This window comes from Scyliorhinus canicula, chromosome 10 (genome assembly GCF_902713615.1).
Source record: "Scyliorhinus canicula chromosome 10, sScyCan1.1, whole genome shotgun sequence".
Classification (NCBI taxonomy): Eukaryota; Metazoa; Chordata; class Chondrichthyes; order Carcharhiniformes; family Scyliorhinidae; genus Scyliorhinus; species Scyliorhinus canicula.
The window spans coordinates 45,103,175-45,121,455 of NC_052155.1; the positions used below are offsets into that span (position 1 = coordinate 45,103,175).

An 18,281-nucleotide genomic window follows, 5' to 3' on the forward strand; every position below is an offset into this window, starting at 1 on the left:
ATTTAATTCCAATCCAAAGATCCAATTTTCAAGAACTGGTCCGATTATCTTCTACTGTGCGGCAGGCTAAAGTTAAATAGAAATCCAGAGCAGTCAACAGCATTTACTGCACTATGTATAAATCATCAGCCTGGTAATCTTTTAGCCAATTGTAATGTTTATTGACAGGTCCATGATGTGTTTGGTGGAGTTGTATTTATTATCTGAGAGAAAAACGATACACCAAGAGAATAAAAGAGAGGGAGACAGCTGAAAAGAGAGCAAGAGATAGAAATATTGAGCGAGAGGCACCAAAAGAGAGCAGGAGTCCGAGAGATGAAAATAGAGAGTAAGAGAGATACTTGAGAGCAAGAAACAGACAGAACACAGAATTGTTACAAAGCAGAAAGAAAGCATTTGGCACTGGTTCTCTGAATGAACAATTTACCCAGTGCCATTCCCCAGTCATCTCCTCATAACTCTGCACGTTCTTCCTTTTCAGATAAGTCCAATTCTCTTTTAAATACCTTGATTGAACCCGTGCCCACGACACTTTCATATTCCAGACCTTAACCCCTTGCTGTATGAAAAGACTTTCCTCATGTCACTTGCCAATTACTTTAAACCTGTGCTCTCTCATCCTTGATCCTTTCACGAGTGGGAACAGTTTCTCCCTATCTGTTCTGTCCAGCCCTCTCATGATTTTGAAAACCTCTATCAGATCTCCCCTCAGCCTTTCCTTCTCCAAAGAAAAAAGTCCCAATCTCTCCAAGCTGTCTCTATAACTGAAGTTCCTCATCCCTGGAACCATTCTCTTTTTTTAATTTACAGTATCCAATTATATTTTTTTCCAATTAAGGGGCAATTTTGTAGGCACCAATGCCCCCTGCAACCATTCTCAGAAATCTTTTATGCACTCCCTCCAATGCATTCATATTTTTCCTGAAGTGTGGTGCCCAGTACTGGATGTAATACTCCAGCAAAGCGTGAATTAAGTCTTGTACAAGTTCAACGCAAACACCGTCTTTTGTACTCTATGCCCCTATTAATAAAGTCTAAGTTACTGGGATGGATTCTCCAGTTACCCAGCCACGTGTTTCCTGGTGGCGTGCCATTCGCTGACGGCGGGATTCTCTACTTATCAATGGGATATCCCATTGAAGCCACCCCACACCACTTGTAAACCAGTGGGCAGGGGTGCGCTGAGGGCGGTAACAGAGAATCCCAGTGGCCGGAGAATTCCGGCCTCTGTATGCTTTATTACCCACTTTCTCAACCTGTCCAAGCATTTTCAATTACATAAGTACATATACCCCCGGGCCCTGTGCTCTTTCACGCCCTTTGGAGTTGTCCTTTTAATTTATTTTGTCTCCCTATGTACCTCCTAGAAAAATGAATCACTTCACATTTCTTCACATTGAACTTTATCTGCCTCCTGTGTGTCCATTCCATTAACTTGTCCATTTGAAATTTTATGCTATCCTTTTCAAGTTTCGGATCATAGATCCATAGAATTCTTACAGTGCAGAAGGAGACTATTCGGCTCATCGAGCCTGCATCGACCCTCTAAAAGAGCACCCTGCCTTGGCTTAATTCACCCCCCCCCCACATCCCCACAACCTAACATGTATATTCCTAGACACTATGAGACAATTTAGCATAGCCAATCCACCCAGCCTGCAGAACTTTGGACGGCAAATTTTCAGAAATCATCTGCAAATGTAGAAAAAAAATTGTTTGTTTGTTCACGGGATGTGGGTGTGGCTGGCTGTGTCAACACTTACCGTCCAACGCTGAGGGTATTTAAGCGTAAACCACATAGCTGTGGGTCAAGAGTTACATGTCGGCCAAACCAGGTAAGGACGACAGATGTCCTTTCCTAAAGGACATTAGTGAACCAGATAGAGTTTTTTTTTAAATTACAATAATTTCATGGTCATCATCAGACTTTTAAAACTTTATTGAATTAAAAATTCACTATCTTCTATGATGGGATTCAAACCCAGGTCCACAGGCATTACCCTGAGTCTCTGGATTACTAGTCCAGCAACAGAAACACGACTTCACCGCCTCCCTTATTGTACTCTACATACCAAGATCCATGTCATATACATCATGAGTATATGTAAAGTAGAGCAAGGGTCCAAAATACTGACTCCTGGGGAACTCCACTGCAAACCTTCCTCCAGGTTGAAAAACATCCATTAATCACTGCTCTCTCCTTCCTGTCACTCAAACAATTTCCTATCTACATTACGACTGTTCTTTAAATCCCATGAGCAATAACTTTGCTCACAAGTCTGCTCTGTTGCAATGTGTTAAATGAATTTTGGAAGTTCAGGTAGACCACATTAACAGCATTGCCCTCACCAATTCTTTCTGTTACATAGAATCATATAATTTATAGTGCAGAAGGAGGCCATTCAGCCCATCGGGTTTGCACCAGCCCTTACAAGAGCACCCTACTGAAGCCCATGTATGTACCCTATCCCTATAACCCAGTAACCCCCACTAAACAGTTTTTGGACACTAAGGGCAATTTAGCATGGCCAATCCATCTAACCCGCACATCTTTGGACTGTAGAAGGAAACTGGAGCACCCTGAGGAAACCCACGCAGACACGGGAAGAACATGCAGACTCTGCACTGACAGTGACCCTGCCGGGATTCGAACCTGGGACCATGGAGCTGTGAATCAACTGTGCAAACCACTATGCTAACGTGCTGCCCTTACCTCTTCAAAATTAACTCTCCAAGTTAGCTCCGCAAAATTTTCCCTTAACAAATCTGTGCTGGTTTTCTTTAATTAACCTACATTGGTCAAGTGACTATTAATGTTATTCCTAAATTGTGTTTCGTGAAGTTTTTCCACATGCCAAAGTTAAACTGCCTGGGCTGTAGTTGCTGGGTTTATCTTTACACTCTTTTGAACAAAGGTGTAATGTTTGCAATTCTTCAGTCCTCTGGCACTACCCTTGTGTCTAAGGAAGATTCGAAAATCATGATGTGTGCCTCTGGAATTTCCACTCTCATTGCTCTCCAAATATTTGGATACATTCCATCTGGTTCTGGTGCTTTATCGACTTTAGGTAAAGATGGCCTATCTAATACCTCCTTACTCATTTAAAATCCTTGTAGTGCATTAATTACCTTCTCTTTCACCATTTCCTTGGTGGTGTTTTCTCCCTTGGTAAAGACAGATGCAAAATATTCATTTAGCTCAGCTATTCTCCCTGCTTCAAAGTGCAAATCCGTTTTAGTCCCTCATGAGCTCCACTTCTCTTCTTACCCATTTTTACTATTTATATGCCTGTAGAAGACTCTGAGATTCCCTTTTATGACAGCTGCCATTCTTTTTTCAGAAAGAGAAAGGGACAGAGGTACTGAGAGAGACAAAAGACAGAGATCTGCAGCTAGAGAACGAAAGAGAGGCATCAAGAGTTATAGATAGAGAGAAAGTGACAGAGATTCTGTGAGGGGCATACAGAGATAGGGAGAAAGCGACAGATCATGAAAGAACAAGACACAGTGAGCTACTAGAGCAAAACTGAAAGAGAAAGACACACATAGATAGAGATCTAGAGGTAGAGATTTTGAGAGAGAGAGATAGCAAGATACACAGGGTGCTACAGATAACAGGAGACAAAGACAGGTAAAGAGTGAGGCAAAGAATTACCGAGAGGGGACAAGAGACTGACAGAGAGCAAGAGACAGAGATACCAAGAAAGAGACAGAGATACAGATCAAAAGCAAAATAGGTGGTTTGTCATACGGTGCTGTGCAATATAAAGATATTAACTACTGCCAGTAGCATTAATTAGATATGAACTGTGGAAATCCATGCAAGGTGTTCAGGGTTTTATTGTAAAGACTGAGATCAAAACTGTTCTTTTCCTTTCAGAAAGGGGCTAATTTACAGCTTTCATAATGCTTTTTGTTCTCTCACTAATTCAATGGCAATGACCAAAAGCAAGGGAGAGAGAAAGAGAGAGAGACAAAGAGATAAACAGATAGAAATAAAGGGAGTGAGAGAAAGCAAGTAACAGACATACAGATAGAAAGCAAGGGAGATACTGAGAGCGAGAGATTGAGACAGAAATAACAAGAAATTGAGGCAGCGAGATATCAAGAGAGCAAAAAACAATGAAATTATCAGAAGCATATAGATACTAAGATCAAGGTAGTAAGAAGTCTTACAACACCAGGTTAAAGTCCAACAGGTTTGTTTCAAACACTAGCTTTCGGAGCACTGGTCCGAAAGCTAGTGTTTGAAACAAATCTGTTGGACTTTAACTTGGTTTTGTAAGACTTCTTACTGTGCTCACCCCAGTCCAATGCCGGCATCTCCACATCAAGATCAAGATAGATATCTAAAGAGCAAGAGAGGCATTCTGAGAGTAAGAAACAGTGAGATAGACACCGAGAGAAAAAGATAGAGAGATAAAGAGATACTGAGTTAGGGAGCAGAGGAGAGAGCCATGGAGAGCAGAAGATACCCAGACACCAAGAAAGAACAAAAGTTAGAGAGTTCCTGCGGGATAAAACGTACCTAGAGAGTGCAAGAGACAGTGAGAAAACGAGTCACACCAGCAGAGACGGTAACTGAGACTGAAAGAATGATGAACTACACCAGGATGACCAAATGGAGATAAACTGAAGACAAAAAAATTGAAGAGAGAGGGTGACGAGAGCAAACCGAGAGAGAGAGAGAGAGAAAGAGACAGCAAGAAAAAGAAACAGTTTGGGGTGGGGTTGAGAGAAGGAGGCAGAGGGCGAAGTGAGAGAGATGGGTACAGAGAGATCAGGGAAATACAGGCTAGGTGCAAGGAAGGAAAGAGACGGATTGGCACCAAGATAAGTGAATATATAGGCATGAGCGGGATGACAATTGAAAAGGGAAATAATAGAATTTCCAATCAGTAGCCGGAATTCACAACCCCCAAACAAAGACTCCGATCACCGATAGGGTTGATCAGGCGTGGACAGCGGCGGCATTCCCATTGGCCACAGAGGTGGAGCGAATGTAACGGAGAGGTGAGGCTTTAAATCAAGAGACTTCTCGCACATCTCAGGAGAGAGAGAGAGAGGAGAGCCGCTGTAACTGCAACAACAAAAGAATAACACACACACAGAGCACCGAGCCCAACCTGCACCATGGACTCCACAATCTTTCAGATCATCATCGACGAGTTTGATCCCAACTGCAGCCTGATAGATATTTTCCGGGACCACTATTACTATGAACCTGAGCCCATCCCTGCCGTGGACCTCACTGGTAGGACAATGTAACGAACCCCGGGCAAGACATTGTGGATTCAACTTTTAGCTTGTCTTTGTTTTATTTTCCTCCTTCCCATTGCACCTTCGTGTTTGAATTCTAAATATTGTTTTTTTAATAACTCCTTCCCCAGGTATTTATTGCAATTCGACAACCGATCAGATAGGAACTTGTTGGCCGAGGACAAACGCGGGACAGCTTGTGGCCAGACCCTGCCCAGAGTTCTTCAATGGGATTAAGTACAATACCACAAGTAAGAACAGTCTTTATTTATTTTGTGAAGAAACTTGCCAAGTAATATTAGCATCATGCTCGGGAAACGTAATTGTCAAGGCTCGTTGAGACGGTGTTGATTTTGTGCTCCATCTTGGCTGGGCTTACAGCATTTTTTAAATGTGGGGGGGGGGACATGCATTTAATTTTCTGTCAGCCAAGACAGATTTTTTTTCTTTCCCTCTCCTGGTTTGTTCGGTTTTTGAGCCTGCGGCTAATGGCGTCTTTCACGTGAATGTTTTCTGTGTGAATTCGCTTCGTGGAATCTGCATTTTGTGTTTTCTTTGGTTTTAAAAAGAAAAGTGTGAAGTTGGAAACGAGTAAATGGGAAGTTGGCCTTTAGAGGAAGTGGGAAGGAGGACTCGGAATGTAGATGTGACTTCTGCCCCCATCTCTGTGCTACTGTGAGGGGGGCTCGTCCTCCAGCACCCCCCCCCCCCCCCCCCATCTTCCTGTCATCCGCTGAAGTGAACGGGCTGTCACTGTTTCCTCGCGCACTGGCTCACTTAAAGGGATGTCGTCGCATCCCCAAAGTTTGGTTTCCAAAGCTTGTTTTCTTAAACTTGCGCTTTTCTTCACGCTGTGGCAACGCGAAGGTGTGATGTGCGTTTGGAAATGTTTAATGGCGACATTTCAGGGGTGTTCACAATGGCGAGGCGTTCTGATGAAGTGAAGGGAAGCCCATTGCCAATGGCAGCAACCAAGGGAGGCAGGTTTAGAGATAATTGGCAGAGGGAAGGCGCCAGTTTGTGCCATCACAGCAAGCTCTTCTGATCTTGAATACACTGCTTGAAAGGATGGAGCTTTCACAATGGGATTGGAAATGTGCTTGAAAAGGGGAAAAAAGTAGAAGGCTTTATACAAAGAGCTGCGGGTGATGGGGAGTAGGATGAGCTGGCACACGCACAAAGGCCAAACAGCCTCCTCCTGTGCTACACTCTACCTCCTCTGCATCATGAAAATGTCCGCATGCCAGTTGTGTGCAATTTTATTAAACTGCTGCCAAGGCAGGGAGGGCACTTATGGTTCTCCTTTACCCTGAGTGTTTTTGAAAGATTAATGGGATGTGGAACTCGCCGCCTGAAAGGGTGGTAGAGGCAGAAACTCTCACTGCATTTAAATAGGACCTGGATATATGTTGTGTAAGAATACAGACCAAGTGCCGGATGGTGAGATTAGGCTGTGTGAGCTCTCCATTGACCAGCACGGAAACTCTGGGCTGAACAGCCATCCTCTGTAGTGTAAATTTTCAATTATTCTAACCCCCCCCCCCCCCCCCCCCCCCCCCCCCCCCCTCTATGGGCAGCTAGAGGTTATCTGCTCATCAGGTAAGATGATATGTGTATCTCAAAGCACGTTCATTGGCATGGTCACAGTGATAGGTCAACACTGCTGTTGATGTGATGTTAGAAATCAATGGCTAAATATTTAGAACTTTTCAAGATGCTGCATCATTAATGCAGGATTTGGTTTAATGAGTTAATACTGACAATAAAATAGTCAATAGAGGAGATTCGTATGGGAGTGAGACCGCTAAATTGAAAGAGATCACAGAGAGCAAGACAGGTAGACTGACATTGAGCGAGGAATGGAGAGAAGGGACATTAATTGAGAGTATTTTCCTGTTCTCCTGTCAGTGCATGCAATTACTGGCTACAATGCCTATTGCAATGTGTTAATGCAGTCACATTATATCATAGCTTTTGAACTGGCTCTTAATTCCAAATTTTGCATTGTATGAAAACAGTATCGTGAGACAAACATCAAAAACTCGACTTTGTTTGGTTTGAATTTTGAGTGGAAGCCTGAAATGTACTGAGTTTGCTGACAAAACAACAATTACATTCTAAAATAAAATCAAAATGCTGTGGACCTTAAATAAAAACAGAAAATTCTGGAAAAACTCAGAAGGTCTGGCAGCATCTATGGTGAGAGAAACAGAGTTAACGTTTTGAGTCTGTACTGAAGAAAAGTCAGATGCATTAGGAACGCTAATTGTTTCTCTCTTAAGATGTTGGGTTTTTCCAGTAATTTCTGCTTTTCTATCAGTTGCATTCTGGTTGGCATGAACCGAACAAAAATCAGTCTTTCCCGTATCTGGATGAGGAAGCAACAGGAAAGTCTGAAGAAACCTGGATTTTCCAGTTTCATTAAAGAAAAGAATGACTGAGGACACAACATTATCTGATCTAGAAAGGTTGGGGTAAGATTGGTCACCTTCTGGAGTGAATCCATAATCAATTTCATACCATGCACTGTTATTATTTTTGTTTGTTTGAATGATGCAGTGTAAAAGTGTTCTCAAATTCACTGTGCCCATTTAACACCACCGATGTAAATGAATTTCACCTTCCTCTCTCTCCGGTGAATCTAGAATTGTACTTCAAATGAAACTGTGACCATAAGACCAGGGGCGCAGATTCAGAATGATGAAACATAAATTTAGGAAAACCGTTTAGGATGCATTGATGGAGGGACTGTGTTTGTTTTTTTTGTCAAGATAAACTAAAAAGGCGAAATGACATGCGCTATATAATTAACTTCAATTTCTCTTGGATAAGAGATGCTGGAAATCTGCCAAATTTCGTACTCTTGATTCCCATCAAGCGACCCTAATGGAAAGTGCAAATGTAAAGCTCCGGGGAAGACAGTATCAGGAGAGCTTGATGCTCGTCACAGCAAGTGCTTGCATTTATCCTGAACTTTTAAATATCCCAAAGTATTTTGCAAATGCAGAATGCTGAAAGAGAACGGAGAGTGTAAGTAGTCATGCTCCCTGAATTCAGAGATGAAGAATGAATCTTCAATAAGATAGTGCAGGGCTGCTAGTAGAATGGAGTCAGACCAATTGAGGCAGCAGCTTGAGGGGAAATACAGTTTTTAAAAAAAATATTAATACTGGCACATTATGTCTCCATACATTCAAGTTCAATATCTTTGTAGCTTTGTGTATTTTTTGTTGTTGCAAATTTTAGTTTCTGATCATTTCTGCTCAAATAGATTTCCAAAGGCATTCACTGTCCTCCTCGTTCTTTAGCCCAGATGCGCAGTATTGGCAGACGCTTCAAACAAGAGTTGACGCTACAACTCAGCTCGATCTGCTCTTGCTCGATCTCCACAAAGGCACACAAAAACTGCAGTAATCCATTCAGTTCCTCCAGCATCTTCAGCCGTTTAGTTAATTGGTGGTTGATTTGATCCATATCACTTCATATATTTGCCTAACAAAGACCCATTATTTCAACAGCCTTTCTTGGACGACTGTTCCAAATACACACTTTAGAGCAGGAGTAAACGGATACCCGTCAGACAGGATTGCTTCCCCTTCCATTCCCTCAAGCTTGTGGTGTTGAGACCAATTGCACAAACCAGCTTCCCATATCAACGGCGGTCAGCTGGCGTGGCACAATCTGAAGCTGTGACCTCTCTGACCTGGGCAGTCCAGTGTCAACAAAGCTACTGGGAATAATGTAAATGTTAGTTTAATAGGGCACAGCCACCATATCACTTCCACTATATCACTTCCTTCCAAGACACTGTTTACTAGGATGTATAGAAAAACATACAAAAATAATAACAATCTTTATTATTGACACTGCAATAAAAAGGACAAATAAAGATCACTTGGTCTATCAAGCTTATTCCATCAAGATAACAATACAATCATGTACACCACTCACCCTCCTCACACCACATAATCACTGGAGAGGCCAGGCACACAAAAGGAAAAACAAACATGTGGCTAGTTCAAGAATAGCTCAAGGAAGTTTATCTGATTCAAAGTAATCAAGTAAAGCTCAAGGATTTATTAGATGCCCAAAGCTCCTCAGAATCACAAATAACTAACAACCAACCATCTATAATTGGACATGTGCTCATCCCTCATCAAGTGCCTGCTGGAAGGACTTACTGAGTACATGTCTTGGCAGTTCATTCCAGATAGTGACAATTCTCTGTGAAAAGCATTACTTCTTGGCATCTAAGCTCACTCTTTTACTTCCAACCTTTTTGTGGTGCCCTCTAGTCATTTCAAATAACCTAATGGAGCTGGATCCAAACCCTTCATCATCTTAAAACATTCTCAATCATTTGAAGTCTACAGGATGTGACCACTATCATCGGGTCTAAAAACTTAATTGCCCTGGGGATCAAAGATGCATAATTAAACTGCTTCTGTGCAAAGGAATGCAGGCTGCATGTAAACATCATGCTGTCTGATCATTTAGATAATAACCGCCACAGAATCCCAACAGTGCATAAGGAGGCCATTCAGCCCATCAGGTCTGCACTGACCCTTCGAAATAGCACACCACCTAGGCCCACTCCCCTGCCCTAGCCACGTAACCCCACCTCACTTTTGGACAAGGGGCAATTTAGCATGGCCAATGCACCTAACCTGCACATCTTTGGACAGTGGGAGGAAACCAGATCACCCGTGGGAAGCCTACGCAGAACTGGGGAGAAAGTGAAAACACCGCACAGTCGCCCAATGTTGGAATAAAACCTGGGTCCCTGGTGCTGTGAGGCAGCAGTGCTAACCACTATGCCATCTGAATAATTGCAAGCAAACCAGTACTGAACATGTTGCTGACTGTGATCGCCTCAGCTGAGGATCCAAGTTCAGACCAGGCTAGCACCATGTTAAAGCTAGAATGCACCTCCTTAAAGGAAAGGCGCATATTCTGGCTGCAGCAGGTAATGGAATTCACTGATCTACAGGAAGTGAAGCTGCCACAACATGACAGAGAGTACTGTCCCAATTGGTCCTGATGGAGTCCCTGGTCATTCACTCCGATCGAAATGGGCCAACTGGAGGGTGTGTTCTCAGACATCTTCAACTTCTCCCTACTCCATTCCGAGGTTCCCACCTACTTCAAGAAGACCAGCATCATACCGGTGCCAAAGAAGAACCACACAACGTGCCTCAATGACTACCATCAGGTGGCCTTGACATCTATCATTATGAAGTGTTTTGAGAGGTTGGTCATGAGACACATCCATCCAGACTCGCAGGATGCCTTGATCCACTGCAATTCACGTACCACCACACCCAGTCCACAGCAGACACCATCTCCCTGGCCCTACACTCATCCATGGAGCATCTCGATAACAAGGACTCCTATGTCAGACTCCTATTCATTGATGACAGCTCCGCCTTCAACACCATTGTCCCAGGCAAGCTTATATCAAAACTTCAAAACCTATGACTTGGTGCCTCCCTCTGCAACTGGATCCTCAACTTCCTGACCCATAGACCACAATCAGAAAGAATAAACAACACCTCCTCCACAATAGTCCTCAATACCAGCACCCCATAAGGCTGAATACTTAGCCCCCTACTATACTCCCTGTACACAAATGACTGTGTGGCAAAATGTGGCTCCAACTCCATCTACAAGTTAGCGGATGACATGACCATAGTGGGTCGGATCTTGAACAACAATGAGTCAGAGTAGGGGAGGAAGATAGAGAACCTAGTGGCGTGGTATAACAACAACAATCTCTTCAACATCAGTGGTGTAACAACAACAATCTCTCTCTCACTATCAGCAAAACTAAGGAACTGGTCATTGACTTCAGGAAGCAAAGTATCATACACACCCCTGCCGCATCAATGGTGCTGAGATGGGGATGGTTGACAGCTTCAAATTCCTCGGTGTGCACATCACCAACAATCTGTCATGGTCCACCTACGTTGCTACTACGACCAAGAAAGCATAACCGCGCCTATACTTCCTCAAGAAACTAAGGAAATTTGGCATGACCATAGTGGTCTACATTGGCTCTTACCAATGCTTACAGATGCACCACAGAAAGCATCCTACTTGGCTGCATCGCAGCTTGGTATGGCAACTGCTTGGCCCAAGACCATAAGAAACTTCAGAGTCATGAACACAGCCCAGTCCATCAAGTGAATCCACCTCCCATCCATTGACTCTGTCTACACCTCCCACTGCCTTGGAAAAGTGGGCAGCATAATCAAACACCCCTCCCACCTGAGTCATTCTCTCTTTCAACCTCTTCCATTGGGCAGAAGATCAAAAAGTCTGAGAACCTGCAGTAACAGGTTCAAAAACAGCTTCCCCGCTGTTACCAGATCCAATCCAACCCAAATTTTCTGATGCAACATTTGAGACTCTGGTTCAGGAGGGTGACATGTGGAGAGATATCCTATATCCACAGCGAACCAAGAGGCCCTTTGGAAAAGTATTAAGAGGGAAATGGAACATACAGCCATGTGGGTTAATGCAAATAATGCAAAATTATTCTGGGCTGGGGCACTGTGTGGGGGAGGGATGGGGTGGTCTAGGGCGTGCGAGCCGTCTGAAGGGTGGGACTATTTCCCAGGCCGGGTCCATGAGCAGCCTCCGCCATGAAGCACGGAGCAGTCATTGCAAGCCGCCGCGATGCGTATGTGTGGCCACGGACCTGGCAATTTTCCAGGGTTTATTGGCAACTAGAGCCAGGTGCTCTACGCTGCCTTCCTGCTCGGCCCCAGCAAAACGGGGAATCGGTGGCCATTTTGCATCAGTTTTCACAGTTCCCACACTGGCGTGGGGAAATAGCCCCAGAATCGGAGAATCCAGCCCAGTGTGTTCAGAAGAATCTGAGTGTAGTGCCATAATGAGCGCAATGATTTCACAGAAGTGGTTAAGATCAGTAAATCAACCTTTAAATGCAACTTGCGACTGAACTGCTAACCTCATGCACTGCTCTATCCACCACATCTGCACTCCTTCACAACCACCAGATGCAGACAATCTCAATCTGTCATGAATAACACCTCCCATTCTTAGCTTTATCTCACCCTCGTGCAGTTAGAACATCCACATCTCACAGCTTGCACGCATTTCCAGCTATCCCCCAATTTGAAGGCACCTCACTCACTGACACACCCATCTGCCTTGCAGGCAAGGTACGGTAGGAGAAAATTGGCCATGGATAGGCATGGCTAAATGTCTTCAATCCCATGGAGGAGATAAATCATTATTGCAGCAGTCATTGCTAAGGTTCTGGTCTGCGGCAGGGCTGAGACAATAGAAGGTGACAATATTCTCCTACTTAATCCTCCTCCTTGCATCCCATTTCCCTCCCATCTCTCAATCTTTTTCCATGCCGAGAAACATATCAGCCATGATTGAATGGCGGAGCAGACTTGATGCGCCATATGGCCTGATCCTGCTCCTAAGTCTCACCATGAAATCATGCAGCTCCTGCATTCTCCCGCTTCATAACCCCTCCTCTGCAACTCTGCCCTTTTGCCTTTCTTCTTTAAGATACCTACAAACTTTCATCTGGTCAGGCACTGATGCGTACATGCCAAGGAGAGGTGGACTCCTATGATGAAGAAACATGGTTACTGGATTCTCTCTCCCCGCCACCAAACCAGATACCAGGGGCTGGATTCACCGCCGGCGGGATACTCCATTTTTCCGGCAGCCCGGGGGTTTCCCAACGGTGTGGGGCTGACCCCACAATGGGAAACCCCATTGACCGGCCAGTGTAACAGAGCATCCCACCAGCGGATGAAACAGAAATGTGGCCCGACGGGGCAGAGAATCCAGCCCCAGTACTTTGGAGTAATCCCCATGTGCTGAGCTACCTGATACCAGTAGGCTGCAGCCAGGGTGAGGAAAAGTATCACATGGGTGCTCGCTCCCTGGAGTGTGATATCGCATTTGGGCTGCAGAGAACTCAAATGAGGCTTTTTCTGGGCAGTACCCAGGAAAATTGATGGGTGTGCACCTACAAATGCTTGGTGCGTTGGTGGGCCTGCTAGAAAGCCTGCCAGCAGTGTCGAGGAGCATGGATGAATCTATGTGGTACAGCATATGATAGCCAATGTCTCCACTTCCATTGCAGAACAAGTCGAAACCACCCACTGTCTGAACGCTGCAGTGGAAGTTCAGAATGAGATCATGAACTTTCACCTTTTTGCCATGTAGGCTCATACTGTTATTGTCCTGACTACAGATACTTTTCAGGTGGGGGTCTCACAGCAGGATACCAGTCTGCATTCCTGCACAATAGGAGCACTGTTGAGTTGCTGCCCTTAGGGAATAGCAGTAGCTCCATGGTGCACTGACATGATATTCTCTCCTAGGATGGCAGCATTCATTCTTCCACCACTGCAACTTTGCCAGTGCTCTGGTTGATGCCTGTCAACCAGCCAGCCCAAACAACTGCCACCCATTCCATGCTGGTGCAGTCCAAAGCCAGGCCTCCAAGGCCCAGAACTGCTGGAGAGCTTTCTGTAAGGCCTGCTGTCATTCCCACACTGCAAGTTGGTAGCATTCCACCAGTTATGCTGTATCCACTACATACAAGCACTGGGGCATAAAAGAGCAACCAAAAGTGAGACAAAGTGTATGCACAAGGCTGACCTTTGTACAGAATATTGGATGTTTTACTGGATAAAGTTCGTAGAGAATTACTGTTTGTGTTTGCTTTCACTTCAACATTATGGCCCAGAGGTTGCTGTGGTGGTCAGGGATAGGGGGAATATAAAGCATGAGACTTTTGCACCTCAAGGATTTAGCATTATGCTCAACTGTCGTTGAATGGGGCAATCATGGACAGGCTGGTCAGAATGTGATGTGCCGTCTGCCTCCTCTGCTCCCCCCCCCCCCCCCCCCCCCCCCACCCCCCCCCCCCCCCCCGCATATTGTCTGCCTCCCCTGCTTCCCCCTCTGTATTCCTCTTCCTTCTGCATTTCCATCCCCACTGCATTCCTCCCCCCCCCCCCCCCCCCGCATCTCTCCCCCCTGCGTTTTCTCCACCCCTCCCCTGTGTTCTCTCCCCACCCCCTCCTCTTTCCAAGGTGATTGGTGAATGTATAGTGGGAAGGGTTGTGTTCTCATAATGGCTAAGACCTGGAGAATGCAGTAGAATGCAATAAATCTGGGGCTGGTTTAGCACAGTGGGCTAAACAGCTGGCTTGTCATGAAAAACAAGGCCAGCAGCGCGGGTTCAATTCCCGTACCGGCCTTCCTGGACAGGCGCCGGAATGTGGCGACTAGGCGCTTTTCACAGTAACTTCACTGAAGCCTCCTTGTGACAATAAGCAATTATTATTAAATGGGGGACCCTCTTCCCCAAAGACTGGAGATCTCCTCCAGAGTGTTAAGCACTCAGTGGTCTACTCGATAATGTTTCTTGTGGCAGCATAACTCTCACTTTCTGCATACTGCTCACATGTGGTTGTGCTGTGGAAGGGAGTCATGAGACAGGTGTCACCGAGCAGACACAGGTTTGAAAAGTGGCCAAACGATTGATGAACACTGTACACATACAGAATGAAAACACCATGACTACTGGCAGGATGGCTGGCATTCATCAACATGATGTACTGAGTATGGTCAAACATCCAGCGAGTAGATGCCACATGGCAAAGTCACACCAGTGCCATCTTGCACTGCTATTCCTACAAATCTACATGCATACTTCACTGCCTTCTCTCAGTGCAAAGAAAACACAATGATGTCCCCTCTCCTGTTATAGAGAGTAGCTCTCAATTCTCCGTTGCAGAGCGAATAGTGAAATTGAAGATGTTACATATGCATGGTGACACAGTGGTTAGCACTGTTGCCTCTCAGCGGCAGGGACCCCAGGTTTGATTCCGGTCTCGGGTGACTGTGTGGAGTTTGCGAGTTATCCCCGTGTATGCACAGGTTTCCTCTGGGTGCTGCGGTTTCATCCCACAGTCCAAAGATGTGCAGGTTAGGAGTAGATGTAGGGATAGGGTGAAGAATAGGACAGGAGAGTGGGCATAGGTAGATGTCTCCTTCAGAGGGTCAGTGCAGACCCGGTAGGCCGAATGGCCTCTTTCTGCACTTTAGGGATTCTATGTTGCCAGTTCCAGCCTCGAAGGATCCCACTGTAACAAAATTCAGGGTGACAGTCATTTTCAAAGTCATTGGCAGTGTCATTTCTGTCCTGCTCTGAGGCTGTAGCTCATGCTGCAAGAGGCGGCAGAATTCTGTGAGCACATCCTTCACGAATCGCAGATGATTGGATTGGATTTGTTTATTGTCACGTGTACCGAGGTATAGTGAAAAGTTGCACACAATGCTTCTGGATTAGATGAATCCCGGAAGACCCCAGGTAGATAAGGACTCCTGATGAAAGCTCTTTACCTCCTCCTCTATATGTGAGCAGCTTATCTTCTTGTTGTCACTTCTGCTTCATCTCCCCTCTCATGTTGCAGCCCAAGGGAGATTGCAATTATGGTACACATGACTGGGAGTAAGCGGTCTGCCCAGAACTCTTGCAGTTACAACCAATGCCTTCTTCATGTGCAGCAGCACTCTCTTCAGGCATCAGAAATTTTAACCAACTCAATTTAACCAAGCTGTTTCACAAACTCAAAGAGCCACTAGAGAGTAACCAGTAACTAACCTGCAAGTTATTGATCATTCATTTAAAGAACGATGACGGGTCAGTGTCACTAGTAAGGGCAGCATTTGCTGTACTTCCCTAATACAATTGAGTAGCTTGCTAGGCATTTGACACGGCAGTTAAGAAACAGGCCATTCAGCCCAAGTCCAGGCTGGGGTTTATGCTCCACATGAACCGGAACGAGAGAGAGTTGCTTGCTTGAGGACAGTTCAAATAAATCACTTTGGTGGATGACAGAAGCCGCCCCTAGGTCAGACAAGGGCAAGGACAATTGATTTTAATCCCCAAAGGTTATGAATGAACCAGTTAGATTTTTGCAACCGTCTGACAGCTTCACAAGCACTCTTACTCACACAAGCTTTTTATTCCCAGATCATTTAAAAGCTGAATTCACATTCTCAATGTGACTCCATAAATAGATTTGCACTCTCTGATGTACTAGTCCAATAAGAGTCACTGCAGCTCTTGTACTCATTTGTGATGTAATCGGAGGTTGGCTGCCTGTCCAAATTTGGAGGAATGTGATCCTGATTCTATCCAATATTCACACATAAGCAGAGGTGACTGGATCGTGATCTTGAGTGGGAACTCTGAATGACTGCCCTCCTAGGCTCAGGAGCACTGAGTATATATGTAGCACACAAGTAATTAAACATCACAGCCTGGGAATTGAACCTATGATACTCCTTGTTTACTCTTGTTAGTTCCGACTTCCATCAAGTGAGACGTTGGAGGAAGGAGTTTAAAACCATCTCATATTGCAGAAGTATTAATTAGTCAGGTATTCAGATCGAGAAGTCAGTTGCTCCAAGGTGAACTTTACATTATAAAGAATCATCAGTCTGAAAAGATTGTAAAAAACATACCTGCCTTCAGGGAAACATTGATTGCACAACACAGTCTTACTAACCTGAGCTACAATAAACAGCTCATTTTTCGATCATACCTTTTAGATGAAACCTTGTCCCGATTAAAAATAATTCTGGAATTGAACCATTTCTGGTTCCCGACATCACACTTCATGACAGTAGACTACTCCCCCATCCCATGGGATCTTCCTGGTGGGGCCATTTATTTGGTCGGTTCTGGGAGCGCCATCCATTTTAAGTATAGCAGGTGATGAGACTGGAGGTCCAGTCAGAGGGATAGCAGCCCCACTGGCAGAGGTGGGTGCTACCACTGCAGGAGGGGATCAATAAGGGTCTTCTGAAGATGCCTCAATTTAAAAAAAACAGAACATTGTATCCGCAGCTGCCCGGCCACCCCCATGGAGGGAATACCCCTCCACAGGGTGACCTGCGACTGCAGCTGTGGCCCACTGACACCTGCTGCTCCACTGAGCAGCTAGGTATGGGGGAGTCCTTATTGGCTCTGGGAGACAGCTGGGCTATGGCCACAATGCTGGTGACCCCCATTCTGCCCACAGTTGGACGATTAATCATTCAAACTGCTTACCTGCTGCTGCTCGCTGGGCTGCCATTGCTGGTGATGACCAGCCTACTGCACAGTTGAATGGAAGTGGGAACATGTTGGGCATTAACCGTATACCCTAGCTTCAGAATTTCCTCCTGGTCTCGCTTGCGTACCTGCCTCTGTCAATTTGGGGACCTTTTGTTTGAGAAATTAAGGGAAAATATGAAAATAAGGCCTTGCTGTTCAATTGAACTAAACCTCTGAATCTTTGGCCTCGTCGGGTACCATTTTCAGCTTTCCCAATCCCTCTGCACCTCCCATAAATTTCCAAGGTGATGTCTTCAACTAGGTTTTAGGTTACCTCTGGTAACCTCGATCGATAAGTAATCAATCTTAATCAATTTATCAATGAGATTAATTAATCGATGGGCGAGATTCTCTGTCAGTTGACGCCGAAATCGGGAAAGGTGATTGGATAGCGAATCAGTTTTGATACTGAAATCGCGGTGGATACCGGGTTCACACCAAATCGCAATTCTCCGGTGCCTCGACAGAAGCGTCAATATGGTCCAGAACGTAAATACAGTAAACGCCATTTGCATATCATTAGCGGGCCTGACTATTCAGAGATTCTCCGCCTTCACTGGGGGGAATTCCTGACGGTGAGGTTCCCTTGTGTTTTTAAAAATCGAGAAACAGGCGTCGTGACTGATGAGGGAGAGAGAGGAGGTCGGACACAAAAGAGGCGCGTCCGTGGGCTGTTGGTCCTGACACTGGCTGGGCGGCTGGGGAGGAGAAGAGGGGTGGGCCTCAGGGCCACGGAGACTCCCCACAGGACTGGGGCGATGTCCAGGCATGGACTGCTATGCAAGGCAGCCATCCTGCTGTGTATCCCACTGACCACCCATCCTGGCTGCTGGATGGATACTCCTACCCTCGC

The 18,281-nt window shown here is 45.3% G+C and overlaps 1 protein-coding gene across 2 annotated transcripts in view; it reads left to right on the top strand.

The window, feature by feature from the left end:
• Positions 1-18,281, top strand: part of LOC119972322 (corticotropin-releasing factor receptor 2) — a 342,731-nt gene that overhangs the window by 93,199 nt on the left and 231,251 nt on the right. The window contains exons 1-2 of one of the 2 annotated variants that reach the window (XM_038808842.1): positions 4,797-5,254; positions 5,391-5,510. In XM_038808842.1, coding sequence (XP_038664770.1) covers positions 5,134-5,254; positions 5,391-5,510 — 241 coding nt within the window. In that variant the 5' untranslated portion in view covers positions 4,797-5,133. Of the gene's footprint in view, positions 1-4,796; positions 5,255-5,390; positions 5,511-18,281 lie in introns of those variants that run through there. The other variant, XM_038808841.1, reaches the window with a different exon arrangement.